Source organism: Gopherus flavomarginatus, chromosome 4 (genome assembly GCF_025201925.1).
Source record: "Gopherus flavomarginatus isolate rGopFla2 chromosome 4, rGopFla2.mat.asm, whole genome shotgun sequence".
Classification (NCBI taxonomy): Eukaryota; Metazoa; Chordata; order Testudines; family Testudinidae; genus Gopherus; species Gopherus flavomarginatus.
Window position 1 is genome coordinate 200564865 of NC_066620.1, and position 18106 is coordinate 200582970.

Here is an 18106-nt window from a genome sequence, read left to right on the forward strand (position 1 = left end):
AAGGCCTTGTCTACAGTACACAGTTTTATCTTTTGCTGACAAAACAGTGGAGGTGTACAAACTACAAAGCTACTTTTGGTGACAAAATAAAGCCACCTTGATGAGAGGCACAAAACTTTTTGAGGCAAAGTTAAAGTGACAAAGCATCAATGTAGATCAGAGGTGGCTAACCTGAGCCTGTGAAGGAGCCAAAATTTACCAATGTGCATTTCCAAAGAGCCACAGTAATATGTCAGCAGCACTCCCATCTGCTCCCCACCCCACCTCTCACCCAAAGCCAATCAGCGCCTCCCCCTCCCTCCTTGCACCTCCTGATCAGCTGTTTCCTGGCATGCAGGGGCGGAGGAGCGTGGGAGGGAGGGGGGGAGAAGTGAGGGCACTGCAGGCTCAGGGGAGGACACAGGAAGGGGTGGCATGGGGGCAGGGCCTGTGGTGGAACCAGAGGTTGAGCAGTGAGTACCCCCGGCACATTGGAAAGTTGGCACTTATAGCTCCAGCCCTGGAGTCAGTGCCTATATGAGGAGCCACATATTCACTTCTGAACAGCTTCATGGGGCTCTGGAGCCACAGGTTGGCCACCTCTGATGTAGATGCTGCTGTTTGTTATGTTGACATAACTGGCTCCCCAAGTATCCCACAATGCCCACCGTGACTGCTCTGCTCATTGTTTTGAACTCAGCTGCCCTGTAGGCATGCACCCGTCCTTTTAAAGCTCTGGAAAGCTTTGACATCCCTCAGCGTGGACAGCTCATAGAGCTGCTGAGAATACTGCTCCCAGTAGCTGAGGAAGCTGTGGGCAAACTCGGAGGGAATCACAGAACTATTAATGTGGAATTGGCAGGCAGGCAGTGGGCTGCTGCTGCCAGGGAGAGACTGCTGTGCTATCCAGAGCCAGGGGCTGATGGGCGGGGGAAGGGGGGTGTTGCCCTCCCCCAGGATTGGTTGCTCAGGCTGCTGTCTGAACTTAAAGACTGAATGTCTAAATTTAAAGAGACACTTCCCCAACACAGTGATTCTGTCTCTCCCCCGCCCCCTCCCCACACACTCCCTGTCATACTCTCTCCACCCCACATACGCTTCAGTTGAAAAGCAACTGGCAATCTAGTAGGATGCCCATTGAACGATCAAACCTGTATCATGTGACGCTGCACCTGCTCCATGAGGCATTGCAAACCCTTCCCAAAGCACCCTGTGGCCAGATGCACAGTGGGATAGCTACCCACAGTGCACTGCTCTTTTTGTCAATTAAAGAGCTGCTAGTGTGGATGCTCTCTGCTGACATAAGAAGCTACTCTGGACAAGCAACAGTGGTTTAATTAAAGCAACATAATTTTGTTGACAAAACTCTGTAGTGTAGACAAGGTCTAATGCAAAGATGCAGTTTAGTTTCTCTGCAATCTCATTCTCTGTTCTTGCCCTTGACATCCTAGGGGTCTTAAACACACCCACAGGTTTCTTGCTTCATGTCTTCTCTTATTCTAAAATCAGTATTTTTTTTTAAATTAATGTCCTCATTTGGGAATTTTTTGCCTTCAAATTTCTTCTTAGCCTCCATTCTCTAACTTATATTTGCCTTCGAAAGTTTATATTCCATACTTTATTAGCATCAATTGGGTTTCAGATGGGTTATGGGGATTTTTAAAGATTTTTTTTTTGCTCCCAATACATTCCTATACCTAGCTATTTAGTCATATTCTGCCCTCAACCTGACCCTTCTCAGCTTTTTGGTTTCCTTATGAATACCTCTGTGACTCCAATATACATTTTTTTATTGAATTTGTTGTAGCTAAATTCGCCCCCATCATATTTTATGTATAGTTCTCCACCAAGATTCTATGAATTCTAAAATATCTTTTGCTTTCATATCCAATATAAATGTATAGTAGAATTGAACTATACTTTCCTTTTAATATGACAGAATGAATCGCAAAAGATAGCATTGTAGATGTGTTGATCCAGGATATGAGAGAAAAGGCGCGTAAGGTAATATCCTTATTGGACCAACCTCTGTTGGCGATCTGTGGAGCTCAAAAGCTTCTCTTTCACCAAAAGAAGTTGATCAAATAGAAGAGATTCTCTTACCCACCTTGTCTCTCAGCAAAAGGTATACAGGCTGAGCTCTACTCAACACAATGGAGCAAAATAATCAGTACATTGTTGCCAACAGTTGCAGCCCATTTTCTTCTTTGTTAGGAATATTCTTCCTTATAACAAAGATGGCAGCATAGCTTTCACTCTTGATTAACAGAAGCACAGATGCAAGGTGAAGCAAAAACTGAATCAGACTGAAAACTGCTACATAGAAGAGCTTTTAGTTAAAATGACAGGTCTCATCTTTTCTGTACCATTAGAGGAGTTTAAAGGGGTTAGAAGCCATCTAAACCACAAGAGTGCTTAATATATAGGCTGTACCATGTCTGATAGACCTTTAGGGATGACTGCTAAAAGTCAAAAAGAAAAGTATTATTCATTCATCCCCCAACAGATATACTTACCCACCTACCTACCAACCCCCTAAACCAACAAAAAACAGCCTTTCACATCAAAGAGATGTTAACACAATTCTGCCCTTTAAATGTCTGCTCTAGGCTCATTGTATGAAATTGTATTCAAGAACAAAATTAGGTGTGCAATACTACATTTGTTGTTAAAAAAAAAGTTTCAGTTGACTGGGGGAGTTTTGAAAAATATCCCCCAAAACAACAGAGCAGAGTAAAGATGAGGCCAGCTGGTTAGGAGAATCTGAAGCACAAAACTTTGAAACCAGCAAAGTTCAAATTTAGGGCAGACCTGCAGAACATACCCAAACTTTCATTTACAGATTAGTAAACTGAGATTGTCTTGTGTAGCATAATATAGGAATTTTTTAAACTTAACACACACACAAAAGCTAAACAACAAGTTATCCCATACAGTGACACTTATGAGCCAGTTTGTGTCTCGGTAAGATTCAGACCAAAAGTTTAGAAAAACATATGGTTATTTAGGATTAAATCCAGGCTCCATTGCAGTTGGTTGCAAAATTCAGATTAACTTCAAAGGATTTCATCATTAATCTTTTAGGTTCTAATAATTAGAAAAAACTGTTTTTTTCAGTCCAAATGCTATACTAACCTGATAGGTAGCCACTCATGCCTTTATCAAGACTATTAAATTTCTGCCTGTATTTTAATCTGGAGGCCTGAGGAACTGCCCAGTCTGAGGATCCAGTCTTAGGTGAACTCCCAGTTAGTGAAGTGGTGGAGGAAGAATTTGAACTGCAATATAAATGTTAAAAAGATAAAAATACATTATGCTAAATTCCACTGTTTAATAAACAAGCTTTAGATGATATGCTCCCTGGAACAGGAGCTGTCTCCCCTTATTGGTTTGTGCAGCACTCAGCAGGAGGCCCCAATCCTGTCTCTGCTCTCTATCATAACAAAAACATTATAGAATTTTAAAACCCTGTTTTTCAACTTATTATGCAACCAAAAATAGAGGAATTACATGCTTATTACATGTAGCACACAGTGTTTATTTAGAGCACTGAAATGAAAAATTGAACATACTGGAAAACAGTCTTTGCATTCAAATAATACGTCTACAAACAACATGTTAAAAAACTTGTACCAAGAAGTATTTGAGAAAAGCATGGGGGGAAAAAAGTCAAGACATATTAATAAAAATCCAGTAGTTCTGAAAGGCAGGGGGAACACATCAAGACCTGAAAAAGCCTACAGCTGGACTCTGAGAACTAAGGACAATGACTGAGTAGCAAATTTCAGTGAGGACATGAATTAAATCAAAAAATGAAATCATAAATGTATGAAAAATTCAACCAATGAACTGACTCACCTCCAAAACAAAACATCTGCAACTTCTAAAGTCACTCCTTGCTGCCAATACCCTAAACCAAAAAGCCTCACCTAAACTATACTTTTTCCCCCTAAAATTTTGCACTGCTGCTACCACTGGTTCAGAGTCATTGAATGTAGCAAGAGTGAGAGTGCTGATTTTTACTAAACCTTTCCAAATACTACATTTCATAAACGTGCTCTGAATGTTAGACAACATCATGATTAAAATATCATTAGATGCCTTGAGCCCTGCTACAGCAGTATTGCAGTGGAGCTATTTGGCTGTAGCAACAGTGAGGAACTCTAGGGCTGGGGGGAAGATAATATAGACACAGCCAAAGAGACCCAACTTTTATTTTAAACGCTTTTGGCACAAACAAATAAGGAAGGTGATCACAAAGATTTATGATCTCAATTACTTGCAAAATGACCTCAGAGATAAATGTTTGCAATAGATAATCTTTTAGACAACTTTTGTATACACAACTTCCTCAGAAAAGAACATGTTGCAATATTGACATAGCTTCCATAACACCTAATTCTTGGATTGTATGTTTTGTCTCTGTTTATTTAACACTGCTTCATTCCATTCTTTCTGACAGCGCTTTTTCACATTTGAACCCCCCCACTCACTTTGAGCATGTTTGTTACATTTACTGACAATGTTATTGAACCGCTCATATCCAAACACAAATTAATTGCTTATTGCAGTTATATCCTAGATATGTATCAATGTTCAGCAATACCATGTCTATATATGCTGTTCACACATCTCCTTATTTTTCTGCCTGTAAATATGAACTGTTATATGGTAATTTTTTTAAAAGGCATTTGTTATTAAAGTCTAAGACATGACATTTTAAGTCGTAAGTTTCATACCTACTAGATCCTAAATCGATCAGAGACTGTGCCTTCTGTATATTAGTACCACCAAATCCTCCTGCCATGAGACTGAAAGAACCAGGATGAGGCAATGCTGAAACAAAAAAGAAAAATAAATGGATACAAGTTAATAATCTACACTAAGAATTAGATTAGGGTATTCAAAATTGAGTATCTTACTGTGTTGTACTTACTTGAAGAGAAAGACATAGGTAAAGGCTGAAGGAGATTGGATGTTCCATTTGGCAATGATGATGTACTGACAGAAGGCATCAGTGGAGTAGAGATAACCAAGGGAGGAATCGAAGTCACTGAGGTCAATGATGACATGGGAGCTAAAGGTGCAATTGTAGGCACAGATGTTGGGATGGACAGATTTGGCATACTACCCATTCCTAAAGGAGAAATTAAATAACTAACTATTATTAAACATTTAATGCTGCAGCAGCATCCAGAGGCCTCAACTAAGAATGGATCCATTTTGCCTGGTAAATGCTATACAAACTCAATGTAGGAGACAGTCAATGTGCAGAGATGCCTATACTCTAGGATGTACATTTACATTAAATATGGAGATATACCTATCTCATAGAACTGGAAGGGACCTTGAAAGGCTGAGTCCAGCCCCCTGCCTTCACTAGCAGGACCAAGTACTGCCCCAGATCCTTAAGTGGCCCCCTCAAGGATTGAAACTCACAACCCTGGGTTTAGCAGGTCAATGCTCAAACTACTGAGCTATCACTTCCCCCGATCTATTTTTCTCCACACTTTGTACAGCTCTAATTCAAGCTTTCCAGCCACAGAGTATGCTGCATGCAGAAGAAAGCACAAATGAAGAAACAAACAACATGTGCTAAAAATATATTTAGCTAATGTTTCCAATACCCACTCTATAATGACTTCTCTATAAACCTCTTACTGCTAGCCCCTCGGGGACATAAAATAATAGACTTTAAAGCTGTGACAATTTATGTATAGAAAAAGTTGTCACTGTTGCAGGACTGAACCCTGCTTGTCTTGAGCCTCTGTCCACAGTATTCTTGGAGGAAAAATTCCACATTTGGTAAAAAGAAGGAAACGTCTCTAGCTAACGGATTTTTTTTTCCAAATGAAGCTGTTGGAAGTTACTCAGGGCACCGGCATCATTTATTTAATGAGTACTGGGGAAAATGGATCGACGGGCAGAATGCTGGGTGAGGTGGTGAACAATGTGTGATAAATTAATTTTTTGCATGGCTCTGCAATTCATCACATGGCTATCAACGCTACATATTTACAAGCATCTATACTTGTGTAAATATACATAGACATACTTGAAAGCTAGTCAGATAATTAAAAACAGTTGTGCAATAGATACATGTATACACATACTTTTATAAACTATATACACACCTGGATGCATAGGATATATTTTGTGGTCTAGCAGACATTATTTGGTTTATAAATGCTTCACAATACACAGTGTCACGCATACACAGAATCCCAGAATACACTAAGAGAGAGTAAATCATAAGCTAAAGAGAAAATAAATGTTGAAGTAGAGCTGACTGAGTACTATTAATTGAATCATTTGATGGACTCAAAAATGTTTTAAATAAAACTATTCCTTGAGAGATTTTATATATTTACCTTGCTCCAGTTTTAAAGCATAATTTTAAAAGAGCAGAAGTTAGCATCTTGGAGAGAAAAGGGAAAAAAGAGTTCTAGGTCAAGGAGACAGCCTGTAAGTCACACATAAGAACAGTTTTCATGCATCTTACAAGCCAAAAGTGTAATGATTTAGTCGGGTTCTCCTGTGTGAATTACATTGTAGGCAGCTAATAAGAAACAAACATCCAAAATTAAAGGATAATTCTTCAATAGCATCAGAGAAATTTTTTTGCAAAGCTCTTTAGATCAGGGTATCCCTTTTCCAATCATTGTTTCTTTAGTCAAATGATCTGTAATGATCTCATCTGTTATATATAAATATGAATGTACCTCAATACTTGATTTTTTTGTTTTTTGGTGTCTCTCTCAACACTAGTAAATATATTAAATATTCGTAAGTACCAAAGCGAGTAGAAATTAACGGAGAGAATACTGGAGGTTGCTTCATGATAGGTGGGAGGACCACAGGCAAGTGTTGACCTTGTAATTTTAGTTTGATGAGTTTCATAGCTATGGAGAATTCCTGCTGATCCATCTTCCCATCTTTGTTCAGGTCTGCAAGAGCCCTTAAAAAACAAGGGGGAAGGAAACATTAACTTTCTCACTCAAAACTGAGTACTTATATAATTTCATTTATTGCCGCCTTATTCTATTTCCTTGCTATCTTTTGTAGTTTAACCTGATACTGATTTTATAGAAAGTTATGAATTACTTTCTACAATGTGCAAACCCTTCGAAAATTGTAGATCTTGACTTTTTTGCGCAAAGCACTGTTGTTTTTGTTTACATATGCTAATACAGACCATCTGGCATCTTCTTATTTGATTCAATTTCTAAAATTATCATACATTAAACACTCAGTGCCCAGGAAACTAGCAGACTCTTTGGCAACATAGTATCTTCATGTCCTGTGTGCAACATTTAATGCACCAATTATGGCTCAGCACTAGACAAACAGATCACATTAAATGAAGATCTGCCATTACAAAAGAGATCAATTCAAAAGACTGCAACATGGCACTTACTAAAAATCCTTAATATAGTTACATAGTATACCTACATACTTACAGATCACTATGTAGAATTCAATTAGTATGTGAATTTTATTTTTAAATTTTAACACATCTCTCGTGGCATCTTCCCAAACTGATTATTATAAACAGTGAATAAAGACAATGGACAGCTCATGCACTGAGAGACTATTCCCAGAAAATTCCACTTTCCTTGGAAGATTACTTCATAGAATCTAATACATTTTATTGTCAGATAATTTTCCAGATACTTAACAAATTTCCCTTTTCTTAATTTCATTCCGTTGCTCCTAGTTCCCGTATATCCCAACATACCATGAAAAAGATTTCCTACCCATTTTTTGTATTTACACCCTTTACATATTTGTAAATGTATCTTATTCACTTATATATCTCATTCATCATCTAACCAAGATAGAAAGGGGAGAGTGTGTGTGTGTCTGTGTGTGTATACATCTCTACTCCGATATAACGCTGCCTTCAGGCGCCACAAAAATGTTACCACGTTATAGGTGAAACTGCGTTATATCGAACTTGCTTTGATCCGTCGCAGTGCGCAGCCTCGTTCCTCTTGATACACTGCTTTACCGCGTTATATCTGAATTCGTGTTATATCGGGTCGCGTTATATCAGGGTAGAGGTGTGCGTACATGTAGCTAATGTTTTCTCACAAGTCAGTTCCACTACACCCTTAATTACTTGACAGGTCTCTTCTCTAAACTTCCTTTAGTGTGTCTGCATATTTCCAGCAATGAAATGCCCAGGACAAAACACAATATTCTGGGGTGCTCTCAGAAATCACAATGAGGGATTACTACCTCCCTATTTCATGAGCTGATGTCTCTTCCTGTGTCAACTAAAACTGCAGTGGTTTTTTTCAGCTGCTTTCTTACGATATAGTAATTCTGCCATAGCCAATCCCAGGCCTGACTGAAAAAGGAGAAGGGCTGGCATCAGGTTTGAAGCTAGTCATAAAAATTTGCCACAAACTAACATTATAAGTCCCCAAATGAATGAAAATGAGTGACTGCAGGTTCAGATGATTTGGTCATGTCAAGCGCAGTCCTGACAACCATGTACATAAGAGAGTCCAACAGATCAAGACTAAAGGAAACAGAGAAGACAACTCAAGAAGAACTGGTGGGATGTTATAAAGGAAGACAGGTTAGCACGTGGTATAATATATGGCACTGAACAGAGCACTTTGGAGGGAGAGAACTTGGAGAGCAGACTCTATTTAATGGAATTAACGCAAGGAAGAAGATGATGTTACATAATATTAAATGCAATTTGATATCTATAACCCAACTATACAATTGTAGGATTTATGTCTTCTGAGGTTTCTTCTTGCGTTTGGGCTATTTTGCATTCCCAATTTATTAGCATGCATTTTCCCCCCCAGCTGTGTCTCATTCTATTATTTCTTGTCCATATTTCAAACCTCTCTAGTGACTTCTGATATATCTGTCTCTACTGGTCTTTCAAATACCATTCCGTTTAGTATCAACCGGGAAATTCATTAACCTATCATTTCTCTCTTTTTCCATATTATTTAAAATGTTATGTAAGGCCCAACAATGAACTTTGCGGCACTCCACCAGATGTCTCCCCTAATTTGATATCCTGCTGTTTATCATTACCCTTTGTTTGTGATACTAAAGCCAATTTTCAATCCATGTGACGGTGCTCATGGTCGACCAATCTGAATTTTGTGAGTAGGATTCTGTGAGTAGGATCAAATGCTTGATTAAAAAATGTGGCCATTATCCTGTAATCTGATCTGCTCAGACAGACCTATTCACCCAAGTATAGCCACATTGAATCTTAATTGCAGGATCAGGGCCTAAAAGTGTACATGTACTATATTCCCTTAAACCACTAATTATGTAGAAAATGCAATAAAAGCTGTCTGTCACTATTTGTTTTTTATATCAACACAATCCTTTTTACTCAAGTTCCATTACAGTTCAATTTATTCCACTATTATAACAGATATTGACACTTAAATATAATGATAAGTATATATTGAAATGAGTAAGCCCAGGCACCATTCTTGTTTCACTCTTTATATAATGTAGTTGAAAAGTGGTCTTTCAACTGATAACATAAACCAAACCAAAATCTATGCAAGTGAGCCAAGCATCACACTAGAAGATCATAATGGTCCCTTCTGACCTTAGACTCATAGACTTTACCTCCAATCCTTTATTATATATTATATTATATTATATATGTATTTATTTATTTTTAAAAGCCTTACCATATTTCAGCTAGGACTGATGATGGTAGACCTGACTGCAAGAAAAAGGTACGTGCTTGATCACCTGTGATAAAAAAGGAAAAAAACAAGTCTTGTATTAATACCTTACAATAAAGTCGCAGATATTTATTAAAGCCAGAACTTTCACAAGAGCTCAGCATGTTGAGTGCTGAGTTCTTTTGAAAATTTAGAACTATGTAACAAGCTCTTGGTGATGGCAGTTTGCATGTACTAAAGGCTTTTGTAATCTTGGCTCCCAGAAGTGGGTTAAATGAGTTGTAAATAGCCGTTTTATATGTCACAAATCAACAGCTGCCAAGATCTTACAAAGATACAATGTAAATGATGGAGTATTCAGTCTCAGCCTCCTTGACTGCTTTTTTTTGTTGGTGGTGGTAGTGGGAGTGAGGGGGAGAACAGTATATATATTTTTATTTCAGTCTACTGCTACTTCCTCAATCACCAATGTCATTTGCTGCAGCAACTTCAAAAAAATTTCCTTGGCAGCCTCCCATCCAAGCACTGACCTGGCCTGACTCTACTTAACTTATGGAACTGGAAGGGATGACATCAAAAGGTGGTTGGCTGCATTAGTGCAGAGGTTAAAAAGAAGGATATCCCCTTTTGCAGAGATATTCTATACCAGATTTCATATGAAACCAAGTTTATAAACCTGTGACTGAAAGCGTTTATAATAAAAACATGTGCTTTATGGTCAAACAGCATGGTTATCAGTCATACAGCAAACAAACAGCTGAACAACGATGAAGGTTTTCAAACTGTTTTACACAGGTACTTTAATGCACACAGAAGTTAATGTATACCACAAACTAACCTGTAATATATCCTCCTATGGGTTTAAGGCTCTCAAACTGCTTGTCATGCTTTGCTCGCTCTTCAGAGGTGATAGCCCACATGTTTGGACCTCCTAAAAAAATAATACATTGAAAATATTATTTAAAAATAAAAGTCTGTCAATTGGGAAATTAAACCTTTGTTTTTAAGAGACAAAATTAGATCAAGAGCTTCAATGACACACCCTGCTCTCTTTGGCAAGAATACTTCTGAAACACAAACTTTCTTCCCAGATTTATAAGCCTCAGCTGAATCAGTTCACCATCTGGCTCGTCTTATACCCTGCTTTGAAACAAACTATGCTGTTTTTTGAAAGCTGGTGCACAGCAGCTTCCTTCCACTGCTGATTGTTCACAGCTTATGCAGGAAGTGTATTGCTCATGCTGCTTTGTGTGAACCAAATATTTCCTTGGTTCACTGGTAAATAAATAATGTTGTTTAAAGGCTCTCAGAAGGCTAATGCATTGCGGCTGCCAACTGCAGGACTTTTGCTACTTCTCCCCAATACTGTAAAAACAAAATTGTTGCTTTAAAACAAAAACCACTTTTGTTCTACAAAGTGGTGAAACTGTGTATTACCTTTTAAACTTGATAGCATATAATTTCACTTAACCTCAAAAGAAAATTACATATAAAACAACCCATCCAAAACTGACAATTACCCCTTCAGTTAGTCTATACATTTGTCACAATTCTAACACCTGTTCTTTGTGTTGTGTTATATAGATTAAAACAAGAGGGTGGATTTTCACAGCACCTAATTCCACACTAAAAGGAATGGGATATGCATATGGGAGGGATAAGCAATGATTAGAAGTTACTGAGCAGGATGCAGATATTAAAATTAAGATGTATTTTTAAAAACATGGCCAAGTGTGGGGTAATCTTTTATTTGGGGGAAACAAGTTGCTTTGAAAGTCTATACAATACTTCCAGTGCTTTGAAATTGTGTAACTACTGCTCCAATTTCAAAATTGGGAATGTATTTAATTCTTTGGACTCTTTAAACCTCTGTGACAGGTCCTCCCCTGCCCCCGGGTGCCACCTGATACACTGGGGTCCCACTGAGCCCGCCCGTTCCACCAGCCTAGGCTCCCACACCCTGTCCTGCTGTGCCAGGCCCTCAAGCCTTCTCCAGCACACGCACGCACATACATAGAGGCAGGGACACACCCAGCTGCAGAAAGATACACAGACACTGAGATCAGCTCTGCGTGGGAAGACTAAGGCCTTGGCTACACTGGCGCTTTACAGCACTGCAACTTTCTCGCTCAGGGGTGTGAAAAAAACACACCTCAAGCGCTGCAAGATACAGCGCTATAAAGCACCAGTGTAAACAGTGCCGCAGTGCTGGGAGCACGGCTCCCAGCGCTGCAAGCTAATCCCCATGAGGAGGTGGAGTACGTGCAACGCTGGAAGAGCTCTCTCTCAGCGCTGGCGCCGCAACCACACTTGCACTTTAAAGGGCTGCTGTGGCAGTGCTCCCGCGGCAGCTCTTTGAAGTTTCGAGTGTAGCCAAGCCCTCAGCTTGGAGATTGCCCAGCACTCAAGTGCATACCTCCTTTGGGATGCAAATCCAAAATTATATTGTCTTTCACTGCATAAAAATCTATACAGCATAAGCTCATGAAATCCACCCCCTCCCTCAATGTGGAGGAAGATATACTCAGCTTTTTGCCTTCCCCCACCCCCCCAGTTATGAATGACACAAATATTTGTTTATTCCAAAACCAAAGTTTATTAACTACAAAAGGCAGATTTTAAGTGATTATTATGGACAGCACATAGATCAAAGCAGATTACTGAGCAAATGAAACAAAACACGCAACCTAAACTTAATACACTAAATTAACTGGTTAACAGTAGCAAATTATCACCCTAAATGTTGTTTTATGCAGGTCACAGAGTTTCTTGAAGGTAAACTGCATTGCCTGCAGCTTAAACCTCCAGGAACTCCTTTCACAGGCTAGACCTTTGTTGCCTGGGCTCAGCCCCTGGCCGCCCCAGCTTAGTGCCTTTGTTTCTTCAGGTGTTTTCAGCAGTCTTCCTTCTTAGGCAGGGAGCCAGTAGAGAAGAACCAAGATTAGCTCACTTCCCAGCCTTAAATAGGATTTGCATATGACAAGAATCCTTTGTTTCCCAGTTTGACCCCCACTCCCTCAATGAAAAACTCTGGAACTCCAAGACGGTGTCCTGAACCGGGTGACATGATCCCCTGACCCTGCAGTGCCAAAGCAGCATCCCAGAAAACTTCTCAGGAAGGAGGGAGAGTAGCATCTTCAAAGACCTATTGTTCCCCCTAATGACCCATTCAGGCTGTTTGGAAACTGTCTGGTGGGCGTTCCCCAGGTGAACACACAGTTGTAATTGTTACACTAATATTCCTAACTTCAGATACAGAAATGATACATGCCTAAAAATAGGATAATCATATTCAGTAAATCATAACTTTTCCAATGATACTGCACGTGACCCATCTTGCATAGAACATATCTTAATTATGCCATATTCATATCATAAGCAGATCTCTGTGAAGAATACGGGGCATAGGGTCAGAACTTCTATCACTTTTGTTTTCCAAAATGCCCTCCCAGTTTCCAGGGCTCATACCAAAATCATTAAGCACGAGGTTAACCTACACTTCAATATCCACTACCTCCTTACAGTGCAATTCACCTGTTGTCCCAGGAAACTCTACTCTGCTTGTGCATATAAACAAGGAGAGCTGGTCCTTTTTGACATCATCATCTTGTTGGGAACACAACTATCCTGGTCTATTACACTGAATTCTTTACTTCTGCTGCTTAATATAGAAAGAGTAATGGCTAACCAAATAGAAGGATAGTGAGATACTAGAGAGAGAGAGAAAGTGTACAAATCACAACAATTCCTGCTGACCCCAGCAAAAATTACAGAAGCAATCATTACAGGTTCTAAATATATAGGAGTGTGAAACATACACAAGTAGTATGTAGCGTGTATTGTGCTTGCAGCGGTTTATTCACCTGGCCAATACAGATCTGTGTTCCTAAAGGCTCTGACAATAAAGCACCATAAAAACTGCATGGTAGAGTGGTTAGAGGTACAGAAAATGACTGTAAAGGCAACATCCCAAACCTTTTCCCTTATACCAATATGTTTTAATCATCTTCTGAAGCATGCTGCCCAGCAACAGAAAAAGAGCTCTCTTTTCTATGGGCTTGACTGAGAATCAACAACAAAATGGTTCAGACCAACCCAAACACATTCACAAGTAGAGGTCTGCAAATCTGCAGATATTCACCTTATATCCACGAATGCAGATATCCGCAGACCATGTCTGCGGATCGTGGACTGGATGCGGATAAAAAATTTTATCGTCTGCGCAGGGTTCTATTCACAAGTTCAGTGGCGAGAGGAGACAATGAAGTTGGTCTGTTTAGCCTAACCCAGTGGTTCTGAACTAGGGGCATGCGTACCACCAGGGGTATACAGAGGTCTTCCAGGCAGTACATCAACTCATCTAGATATTTGCCTAGCTTTACAACAGGCTACATAAAAACCACTACTAAAGTCTGTACAAACTAAAATTTCGTACAGACAATGACTTGTCTATACACTGAAACGTACACTGAAATGTAAGTACAATATTTATATACCAAATCCTTTATTTGATAACTATATGGTAAAATGAGAAAGTAAGCAATTTGTCAGTAATAGTGTGCTGTGACACTTTTCTATTTTTATGTTTGATTTTGTAAGCAAGTCGTTTTTAAGTGAGGTGAAATTTGGAGGTATGCAAGACAAATGAGATTCCTGGAAGGGGTAGAGTACTCTGGAAAGGTTGAGAGCCACTGGCCTAACCCAAAGAAGGCTGAGGAGAGATATGACTGCTTTCTATAAATACATCAGAGGCATAAACACCAGGGAGGACCTTCAGGGTGGATAAAAATTAATGTTTGTTTGTTTTTTTTAATAAAAACAAATTGGATTTTTTTAAATTTAAATTGGATTTGATAAAACGCTTTTTGAGGGAAAAAACCTATCTAAAGATAGTTTTAATTAAGATACATTATAGCTCAAAGATATCTCATCATGGAATATGGATTATAAATTCTAATTCTATAGTATGAGACAATATATTCATGTAATGTTTAAGAAAAAAGTTTTGTAAATGAGTTCCAATAGTTTATGGATTAGGGACCCAATTTTATGAGTTCCAAGGGCTTCTGTATAGATTACTTAGGTTAATCTTTCTATCTACCCAATGGGACTCATTGTTCAGTCTAGAAGATATCATCAGAGATGCTTAATTTTGCAGTTTTCAAACAGGATTTGTGTCTTTTGCAGTTCTCCAACTGTCGATTTGTGACTTCATAAATAAATAATACATAGAGGTGAGAAACAACAGACCTCAACTCTATTCTCTCTGCAAATTTGTGTACACAGAGTCAATCCCTCACCTCTCTCTAAAAGTGCAAATTTTCAAAAAGTTCAATGAACAGAAGATTGTTGGGGATGGAATAGATCTGGACAAGGAGAAGTCTGGAGATAAATGTGAGAAATGAGGGGACATACGCTTGTTTTGTTTTGTTAAAATATTACGTTTGTGGTTGAAGAAAAAAGTCCAGAATACTTAACATTGTGGTTTTAGTTAAATAAAACAATTTAAATGTCTGCCTGGTGATGTTCTCCTCCCAGTACAACATGGTAAGAAAATCCTCCAAATATTAATGATTAACCTGTTGAATTGGAGATAGTTCACCTCCCAATGACTTCATAAATATCTGCTTCAATTACTTTTGGTAAATGAAATAACCAAACAATCATTTTCTGATAAAGGTGTAAAACTAATCTGAAAAATTTTTCAAAATAAATCACTATTTAAAAATGTATAGTGTGTAGCTTCTAAAAATGCAACCTACATCTCTGAGTTGTGAAGAATATGTACTAAGTTTATAACAACCAACAAGAATGCACTTTTATGTATAAAACCATAATTAAATCAAGTCTTCCTGATGAGTGATTTAAAACAATTTGATTTAAATTAAATCCACCCTAAAGAATAATCATGACTGCAGAAGAAATTGGGAGCCTAGCAGCAGAGTCTTGAAAATGTAAAATGCCTCTTATTGGTAGCCAGTTACTTCTTCCTTGGAGGAGGAGTAGCTACACAGCAGCCTGTACTGGTGGCAACAGGGTCACAGCATTTGCCTTTCTATTTGAGAAAAGTCTTCATATTTCTCAGACTTTCAGAGAGTGATTTCTTTGTTTGATGGTAAGATGTTGTTTTTTGCCACTCAGCTCTATTTATAATTAAAACTATACTCAAGCAAGCTATGAATTTAATTAATTCCCCAGACATCATAATTCTAAATTGGAGGCGAGTTCCTGGTCCATGTGAGTCGTAATAATCAGTAATTATATAATGCTTTTTAACTTCAAAAAGCATAACATTAAGCCTCACAATACCCCAATGAAGTTAATTAACTAAATATTATCCCCATTTTACAGATGGCGAAACTTCAGTACAGAGAAACTCAGTGTCTTGTCTGAAGCCACACAACGGGTATGTCTACATTACACAGTTAGCTTGGACAATTGGCATCCGAGATTGAACATGTGTGTTAGTATAGCCTTAGTATGAGCACTCCCACAGCAAAGCCCTACCTGTATCCTCACTATTTCTGCACTCGCCCACGTGTATCAGGGGGCATAACCCATGGTTCTTTGTGCTGAGACATTCTAGGATTCTTTCCCAAGCAATTGTGTCAATTGCAGAAGAACTTGTCTGTCTCTCAAAGAGAATTGTGGGAAGGATATTGGAGAACTATCAGCACTCAAATGATCTTGCCTGCATCCGCACTGCAAAGTGGATGGGTTCTAGTCTGAGCAAAAGCACAGTCCAAGCTTTAACCGGATCCCCCTCCCTCCAGCCAAGTAAACAAGTACAGGTTCAAGGCACAAATATGCACGTGCCTTGAGGGTTGTGTGTGTGGATACTAGGGGGCTTTCATTAGGCAAAAACACATGTAAGAGAATGAGCTGAGGCATGCTTGACACTTAAAACTTAAGTTGACGTAGCTATGGTGGTCAGAGGTGTGAAAAAAAATCCATTCCCCTGAATACAATAGTTATGTTGACCTAACCCCAGGCATAGATAAAGCTAAGGCATCAGAAGAATGCCCGGGGAGGTGGAATTCCTATAGTGGCAGAAAACCCCCTTCCGTCGCTGTAGTCTGTGTCTACATTACAGGGTTACAGCAACATACGTACGGCACCATAACTATGCCACTGTACTGTAGACGTAGTCTCTGACTATAGTATAGACATGCCACATGAATGAAAGCCTAACTTCCAGGCCCCTGCTTCAACTACCTGACTGCACGGCCTTGTCCGGTCTACTGACTCCAGAGAGTATTATTTATATTACCGCAGCACTAAGGAGCCCTTTGTGGTAGGTGCTGTACAAACAGAGAACAAAAAGATGGCCCCTCAAAAAGCTTACAATCTGAGTAATTTATTATACCACAGAGAATGACTAGCTAGGTCTTTCCCATCTATGGCTCCATGAGCTAAAGGGACAAACCTATTAATTCCAAACTTTCTCTCATCTGTGTTTGTAACCTTTCTTACCACAGAATTCTCTAATACAAATGTTGTGCTGTCTCATTAAAGCATGCCTATAATTGGAATGTAGAAGTTGTAGAGGTAGATCTTTTTCCTGTCTTGGGCAAAAGAACTAAATGTTTTGATAGCAACAGTTCTGTTCCACCTTGTATTTAGCTGTGACACTCTGATTTAGTTTCCCAGATTTGAAGAGCAGCAAAGAATCCTGTGGCACCTTATAGACTAACAGACGTTTTGGAGCATGAGCTTTCGTGGGTGAATACCTACTTCTTCAGATGCATGTGGTGGAAATTTCCAGGGGCAGTAAGGGTGGAAATTTCCAGGGGCAGATTTGAAGGAGAGCTCTGTGTAAACTTGAAAGCTTGTCTTTCACCAACAGAAGCTGATCTGCTTTGGAACTCATCTTGTCTCTTTGACAGCAATAGAACATTTACTGTTATTCTGAGAAATATGCACTTTTCATTAGCTTTTTGCCATTTTCAACATGCAACTCTCTCTCCTTTCTTTTCCCCCATTGTTAAAACTGATTACATAATGGTGTGCTCAGGCAACGGCAAGCACTTATTTAATTAAAGAACCATAGAATTAGAGAAATGAAGGACTGGAAGGCACCTGGAAAGGCCATCTAGTCCGGCCCCCTGTGCTGAGGCAGGCCCAAGTAAGCCTAGACCAGGGGTAGGCAACCTATGGCATGCGTGCCCAGGGCTGGAGATTCCATTTAGGCGACCTAGGAGGTCGCCTAGGGGGCCAGGATTTGGAGGGGCGGTATGTTGCTGCTCTCGGCAGCAATTCTGCAGTGGGGGGTCCTTCCGAGCTCCGGGTCTTCGGCGGCAATTCTGCAGTGGGTCCTTCACTCGCTCCGGGACACGTCGCTGAAATGCCCCGAAGACTGGGAGCACGGAAGGACCCCCCACCCACCCACTGCAGAATTGCCGCCGTCGACCGGGAGAGCGGAAGGACCCTAGCCTAGGGCACCAAAA

The 18106-nt window shown here is 39.5% G+C and overlaps 1 protein-coding gene across 5 annotated transcripts in view; it reads right to left on the reverse strand.

Annotated features, from left to right (window-relative positions):
• Positions 1–18106, reverse strand: part of ITSN2 (intersectin 2) — a 125444-nt gene that overhangs the window by 75013 nt on the left and 32325 nt on the right. For all 5 annotated transcript variants that reach the window (XM_050950537.1, XM_050950538.1, XM_050950535.1 and 2 more), the window contains exons 3-8: positions 10498–10590; positions 9663–9726; positions 6774–6937; positions 4916–5116; positions 4719–4815; positions 3115–3257 (exon numbers count right to left, since the gene is read on the reverse strand). In XM_050950537.1, the coding sequence (XP_050806494.1) occupies positions 3115–3257; positions 4719–4815; positions 4916–5116; positions 6774–6937; positions 9663–9726; positions 10498–10590 (762 nt within the window). The remainder of the gene's footprint in view (positions 1–3114; positions 3258–4718; positions 4816–4915; positions 5117–6773; positions 6938–9662; positions 9727–10497; positions 10591–18106) is intronic.